A 6,751-nucleotide genomic window follows, 5' to 3' on the forward strand; every position below is an offset into this window, starting at 1 on the left:
TTTTTTTGCCCTTTGTCTATGGAATTCGGTTAATTTGGTCAAGTTCTGATCATACTGGGCCACAAGATTAGCTTCCAGAGGCATGATTCCGTACCTGGATAGGTTGCATCTGTATTTCATGGATCTGATCCTGAATCTTGCTTAAATGCTGATCAATCGGTTTCTTCTTCCTACACCACTTTTTCAAACTACCTGCAAGGTTAGATGTTCGAGCATGGAATGGCCTATTTGCCGAAGCTAGACCATCTTCAGCAAACTGATTTCATCTTCAACTTGATGTTGGCTCACCATGGAGGCCTCTTGCGTTGGCTGAAGCTGATCCTACCTGAACCGGTGCCACTCGTATGCTGAACTGGCAGCCAAAGCTAGGTGTTTCAATTATGTTTTTTTTAGTAGAAGGTGTTTCAATTATGTTGGTGGGTTAAACATGTGAAAATTTAAATTAGGGGCAAATGTGGTCGCAAGGCTGATTGATAGTTTTGATTTTTTTTTTGTTGCCACGAGCTTGAATCTGATTTAGCCCACTGATGGAAAAGATTGTTGGCTGTGTTGGGCCAATTTCAGCCCATCGCACGTGCAGTCGCTCGCAGGCCGGAGCTGATCCATCTACCGCTCGACCACTGCACTCGTCCTCCTTCCCCTTTCTCTTCCCCAAAACCCTACACCACGTCCAGCGACGAGGACGGGAGCAGTGAACCCCGCCGCCGCCGCTGCCATGGCGCTCCGCCGGATCAACCCGACCAAGAAGCCCCTCCTCCATCTCCCCCGCCCCTTCTCCTCGTTGTCGTCCTCCAACCCCCCCTTCCCTCCTCCTCCACCGCCGCAGTCCGACGACACCGACGCCTCCCCGCCCCCTCCGCCCCCGAACAGCGGCGAGCCCCCGCAGAGGCCCTCATCCTTCAGCGACCTCCGCGAACAGCGGCGAGCCGCCGCCGAGTCCCTCGACAACATCCGGCGCTACCTCGAGCACTCCCGCGCCGCGTCCCGGATCCCCGGCGGCGCCCCGTTGACGCTGCCCCTCTTCTCCCCCCCGGCGGCTCGCAACCCCAACGCTGACGGCGCCAAGCCGTGCGCCTTCGACTTCACCATCCTCAGCAAGGGCCTCCGGAAGATCCGGCAGCAGCAGAAGCAGCCGCCCAAGGAGTTCCCCTCAGCAACTTCAGACAGCATCTTCGCCAAGGAGAGAGCCGGGGCAGAGGCGGAAGATCCGGACCCTCCCCGTCCCACCAGGCAAGCCGCGATGTCCCTGAGACGAGAACAAGACTTATCAGAAGTAGTAAGCTAATCTTGCCTAGCATTGCTTGTTTTCCTTTCTTCATTCACATATCCTGTCTTGGCCGCCGATGGAACTGGTGGCTTACGGCTTGTGTTGTATTGTTTGACTTCAGTTGGGCGGCAGGACCGGACTACCAGAATCATCCACGGCAGGAAGAGAAGCTACTGACGGTGAGATTTTCATGGGTAGAGATTTTTGGCTCTGGGCTCCAGTGATCTTGCTAAAATCACGTTTATTTGTTCTAAATAATATGGTGAAAATCGGATGTAGCCATCAATTTTAAATACTTACTATTTGAGCTACATAACAATGACAGAAATGTGGATCCGAGTTATGCATATTTTAAAATCTCCAAATTTTATCGGTTTGTGTAGCCTTATAGTAGTACAGTATAATGAATTTCACATTGCGGTTTTTACATGTTGCATGTTACAACATTGACATGTCCAGTTTTTCTCCCACAATTTTTTTGAAACTTAGAAATTTGATTTTTGATATATTTTTTTAAAAATGAAGGAGAACTACATGAGCCAAAGGACACTTTCCGAGATTTTTATTTCCTTCATCTATCTCTCTTGGTGGTGCGATGGCCTTTGCAGGAAGAACACACAAGCAGAGAGGACCTGAATTGGGGGATAAAACTCTTCCAGAAAGTAGCAAGTGAGGTGGTCTGAGCTGGTTTCCTTCTGATCGAAATTTTAGATATGGCGGTGAAGATCTCGTCGGAGGTTGCCTTTTGCTGAATGTTGTAGAAGACTGAATAATGTGGAAGATGCTGAAGAACTTGTTTTTTCTTTTGATGGCTTTTGACCTAGTGATGTTGCCAGTTGATTCTTGGTGTACATATGCAGATCCCTCATCGAGGTGGGGGTCTGCTGTTAGTTGTAAGCTAAGGGCTAGCAGCCATGGCACCCGTTAGGTTTCTCCTCTTTTTTGTTGTTATTGTTGTTGTAGTGAACCTGGTGGTTTCTTTTAAAGGAAATCGGAAAGGAAACTCTCTGTCGGCCAGATCGAGCGGAGCGACCGGCCCTCCGGCGGAGCACCTCCTCCCTCTACTGCGGCAATCGACCGGCGCTGCGCACAACAGGTTGCAACGCGTCTACTCCTCCATGGCCGGCGGGACACTAATGGCCGGGATCTGTCGCGCGTACGCGTCTCCGACCTCCGCGTGACGGGAATCAGCACGGCCGGAATCGCTAACAGCAGATGCTTGGGCTAGCTAGTTGTTACCGCGCACGCGTCCATCAATCTGATGGCTAGCAGGACGCTGCCGAACTGATTGCAGTCACGACTTTGTTCATTCAGTTTCTTGGTGGATTCAGATACTAGCTACGAGATTCATTTTCCATCAAGGGGTATTTTAGATTTGTCATCTTGCAACTACCAAAATAAGCTGAGACAGCAACAGCTGAAAAGAACTGGACGTAGTTTACTCTGCAGCTTATTTTCACGGCCGTTTATTTGGGCAGATCGAGCTGTAGCAGCTTATGCACAAGCTGAAGCTAAAAAGAACTGAGCCTTAGCTCACTGATGGAAAGATTGTTGGCTATGTTGGGCCAACTTCAGCCCATTGCACGTGCGGTCGCAGGCCGGAGCTGACCCATCCATCGCTCGACCACTGCACTCATCCCTTTCTCTCCCCAAAACCCTACACCACGTCCAGCGAGGAGGAGGGGAGCAGTGAACCCCACCTCCCGCCGCCGCCGCCATGGCGCTCCGCCTGATCAACCCGACCAAGAAGCCCCTCCTCCATCTCCCCCGCCCCTTCTCCTCGTCCTCCTCCTCCAACCCTCCCTTCCCTCCTCCTCCACCGCCGCACTCCGACGACCCCGACGCCTCCCCCCGCTCCTCGCCCCCGAACAGCGGCGAGCCCCCGCAGAGACCCTCGCTCTTCAGCGACCTCCGCGAGCGCCTGCGGTCGTCCCCGGCGCCGCCCCCACCGCGGCGGATCCCGACCAACCCGCCCCGTTCCGCCGCGGCCCCCGCCGTGCCCCTCGAGGACATCCGGCGCAGCCTCGAGAACTACCGCGCCGCCTCCCGGAACCCCGGGGGCGCCGCCCCGTCGACGCCGCCCCCCTTCTCCAGCGGCGGCGGGGGCACCCCGTCGTTCCAGGACCTGCTCAGGAGCAGCGGCCCCCCGGCGGCCCGTCCCCCCAACGCCGACGGCGCCAAGCCTTTCGACTTCACCGCCCTCCGCGAGGGCCTCCGGAAGATCGACCCGCGGCAGCAGCAGAAGCAGCAGCCCAAGGAGTTCCTCTCAGCGACGTCAAATGGCATCTTCGCCAAGGAGAGAGCCGGGACAGAGGCGGACGATCCGGACGCCGCCGTCATGCTCTACAAGACCTACACCTACGAAGCCCTCGGGAAGGAGCTCCAGGAGCTGCGGCCGCCGGGCGCGGGGAAGGACGGCAAGGACTGGTTCTCGCTCCAGGAGCTGCAAGGCCGGATCGCCAAGCTGGCCGCCAAGGACAAGGACACGCGGCTGGGTGGCCAGTTCGGTGCTTTGAAGCAGAGCATTAGGAGCATCGCGAAAACCGATAAGCAGAAGGCCATCAGAAACAGTAATCTCATCTGGCCTAGCACTGATTCTTTTCCTTTCTTTCCATATAATTCTCAACTGAGCTTGTATTGTCTTGTGCTTTACCGGGAGCAGTGGGTGGAATGTTTTCGATTGCAAACCTTACTGGGAACCCGATACCGGAGTACCTGAGTCAACCACCCCAGGAGGAGTTGCTAGAGAGGGTGAGATTATCCCTTTTTTTCCTAGTATTTCATCTCTTGTCTCTGCTCTGAGGGTGCATTGCCTGATTATCGTTCGTTGCCTCTCCAGTATTTCCATCCCGACCACATGTCAGGCGAAGAGAAGATGAAATTGGAGCTTCAGAAGGTGAGGGACGAGTTCAAGATGTCCGAGAACGACTGTGGTTCTGCAAGAGTCCAAAGTAAGTATCTTACCCTTTATACTTGCATAATACCAGAAAACTGTGATACACATCTGAAGTTCTGAACACAAGTAGAATATGCTGACTTGCCAATACGGTGTTTCAATGCTGTGTCTCTCCCCCATAACTAGTATAATGTTGTTGATGAGTAGTGAATGTTTAATATTTGATCACTTTTCTGTTCGGAAAAGAAGGCGGTCATGATTTGATACGACTCGAAGACCAAATTTCCTTGAGTAGCTGATATAGGCTATGCTAAATGTCGCAGTAAAGACTTTTCAGAATCTTCACTTGATAACCTAGTAGTTTTGTCAACTGTAATACAACTGAGAAATGGTCCAGTTAACTTCAATTGTAGACATGGTTCAGTGAACTTCAGCATTACATTTTTTGTGCGTTAACAGGTTTTTTTCCCCATATTCTTCTGTAGCTAGTAACTGATCAGTGAGAAAAGAGGTCTGGCTGATAGAATATATGTTTTCAAATTCTGGTTCTTCTGTACTTTGGTTAGTGCAAGTTTTGCCCTACTAAATAGATATCATTAGACCTGTCAGCTGTCACTTGAAAGATTCACTCTATTCTCGAGGTCTTGAGCAGTTCTTCTAGGCTTGCTGGCAATCTTGTTTTGTTATGCTTAACATTGTTAGAAGCAGCTTGTACATGTATTCCTGGAACTAAATACCTTTGAGCTCTCATGTATTTTCGCCCTCTATTCTCGAGCTCTTGAGCAGTTCTGATATATATTTTGTATGTAGAGCATTTCATACTCTTTGCTTGCATCTTCACTATGCACATGGTGCATGTTACTGATAGTATGCATGTCTTTGTTTTTCAGTAGCGCAATTAACACTAAAAATCAAGCATCTGTCATCTGTTTTACACAAAAAGGTATGTGCAATGTTTCAGTTCCCTTATCCATATCATGCCGTATTTGCTCTTTTAACTAAACACCACTTTTGGAATCGTATGGACTTCATTCAGCTCGGTCAAGTGACCTGTGGACTTTATTGTTGTGGTGATGCAGGACAAGCATTCTAGGAAGGGTCTTCAGGATATGGTTCAAAGGAGGAAGAAATATCTCAAGTACCTACGGCGAACTGACTGGGACTCGTACTGCATGGTCCTCTCGAAGCTGGGGCTCCGCGACATACCTGAGTACAAAGCGCCTGACTACAAGAAGACCCAGCCTACCAAGGCCAAGTCTAAGAAGAGCAAGAGGAAGAGAAAGATGAAGACGTAGAGCCAGTGAGACAGATTTGGCGATTGATTAGTTTTCCACACTTCTCTTTTGGCTGTCAATTGCATGGCAATAGAATCCATCAGAGAGAGGGTCGAAGTTGGAGCATCGCATTCCACCTTGCCGGAGTCGGCAACCTCGGGGCTCTTCACGGCACAAAAAGCGGTGGCTAAAGAGCCACCGGCAAGCAAAATACCTAGGGTGAGGGGTGTAGCGGTCGCTGCCGCCGGAGAACAGGCTGCGGCGGAGCTTAGATGGAGGCCGGGAGCTCTAGAGGACCGGTGGAGGTGGAGCTTTGGGGAGAGCAAGGCGGCCGCGGGCAGTGGAGGTATTCATCTTCTCCGGAGGTGTTCGTGGTTGGGCGGCGGCGCTCTTCATCTTCTTCGGCGGTGGCGGCGTCGGCCCTCTCCTCACCCTAGGGGGGAAAGTTGTCGCAAAGCTGATTGATAGTTTTTTTTTTCTGTTGCCACGAGCTGAATCTGATTTAGCTCACTGATGGAAAAGATTGTTTGCCATGTTGGGCCAACTTCGGCCCATCGCACGCGCAGTCGCAGGCCGGAGCTGATCCATCTACCGCACGACCACTGCACTCGTCCTCCTTTCCCTTTCTCTCCCCAAAACCCTACACTACGTCAAGCGAAGAGGAGGAGGGGAGCAGTGAACCCCACCTCCCGCCGCCGCCATGGCGCTCCGCCGGATCAACCCGAGCAAGAAGCCCATCCTCCATCTCCCCTGCCCCTTCTCCTCGTTGTCGTCCTCCAACCCCCCCTTCCCTCTTCCACCGCCGCAGTCCGATGACATCGATGCCTCCCCGCACCCTCCGCCCACGAACAGCGGCGAGCCCCCGCAGAGGCCCTCGCTCTTCAGCGACCTCCGCGAGCGCCTGCGGTCGTCCCCGGCGCTGCCCCCACCGTGGCAGATCCCGACCAACCCGCCCCGTCCCGCTGCGGCCCCCGTGTGTCCCTCGATGACATCCAGTGTAGCCTCAAGTCCTTCCGTGCCGCGTCCCGGAACAGCGGTGAGACCCCGTAGAGGCCGCCGGCGTCCTTGCTCTTCAGCGACCTCCGCGAGCGCCCGTGGTCGTCCCCGGCGCCGACCCCACCGCGGCGGATCCCGATGAACCCGCCCCGTCCCACCATGTCCGAAGAGTACATCGTGCGCAAGCTCTGCCCATCAGCTCGGCCCAAGGACGGCGCCAAGCAGGAGGCCATCCGGAAGATGGAGCTTGCCTACCTGAGACGAGAAGAAGACTTATAAAAAGTAGTAAGCTAATCTTGCCTAGCATTGCTTGTTTTC

The 6,751-nt window shown here is 53.2% G+C and overlaps 2 protein-coding genes across 7 annotated transcripts; both read left to right on the forward strand.

The window, feature by feature from the left end:
• The first annotated feature begins 616 nt into the window (after window positions 1-616).
• On the forward strand, window positions 617-2,270 carry LOC127305236 (uncharacterized). 6 transcript variants are annotated; one of them, XM_051335629.1, is made up of 3 exons: window positions 617-1,273; window positions 1,389-1,461; window positions 1,876-2,270. In XM_051335629.1, exons 1-3 carry the CDS (start codon window positions 716-718, stop codon window positions 1,938-1,940), a joined length of 696 nt encoding a protein of 231 aa, XP_051191589.1. In that variant the 5' UTR covers window positions 617-715; the 3' UTR covers window positions 1,941-2,270. The 6 variants fall into 6 exon arrangements, with proteins under 6 accessions (XP_051191589.1, XP_051191587.1, XP_051191588.1 ...); XM_051335627.1 differs by having other exon boundaries at window positions 618-1,273; window positions 1,389-1,446; window positions 1,793-2,270; XM_051335628.1 differs by having other exon boundaries at window positions 619-1,276.
• A 636-nt stretch (window positions 2,271-2,906) lies between these two features.
• On the forward strand, window positions 2,907-5,568 carry LOC127305239 (uncharacterized). Its single transcript, XM_071821229.1, has 5 exons — window positions 2,907-3,837; window positions 3,930-4,018; window positions 4,107-4,218; window positions 5,054-5,106; window positions 5,243-5,568. Exons 1-5 carry the CDS (start codon window positions 2,985-2,987, stop codon window positions 5,456-5,458), a joined length of 1,323 nt encoding a protein of 440 aa, XP_071677330.1. The 5' UTR covers window positions 2,907-2,984; the 3' UTR covers window positions 5,459-5,568.
• Window positions 5,569-6,751: the final 1,183 nt, after the last annotated feature.

The sequence above is a fragment of the Lolium perenne genome, chromosome 6, assembly GCF_019359855.2.
Source record: "Lolium perenne isolate Kyuss_39 chromosome 6, Kyuss_2.0, whole genome shotgun sequence".
In the NCBI taxonomy this organism is placed as follows: Eukaryota; Viridiplantae; Streptophyta; class Magnoliopsida; order Poales; family Poaceae; genus Lolium; species Lolium perenne.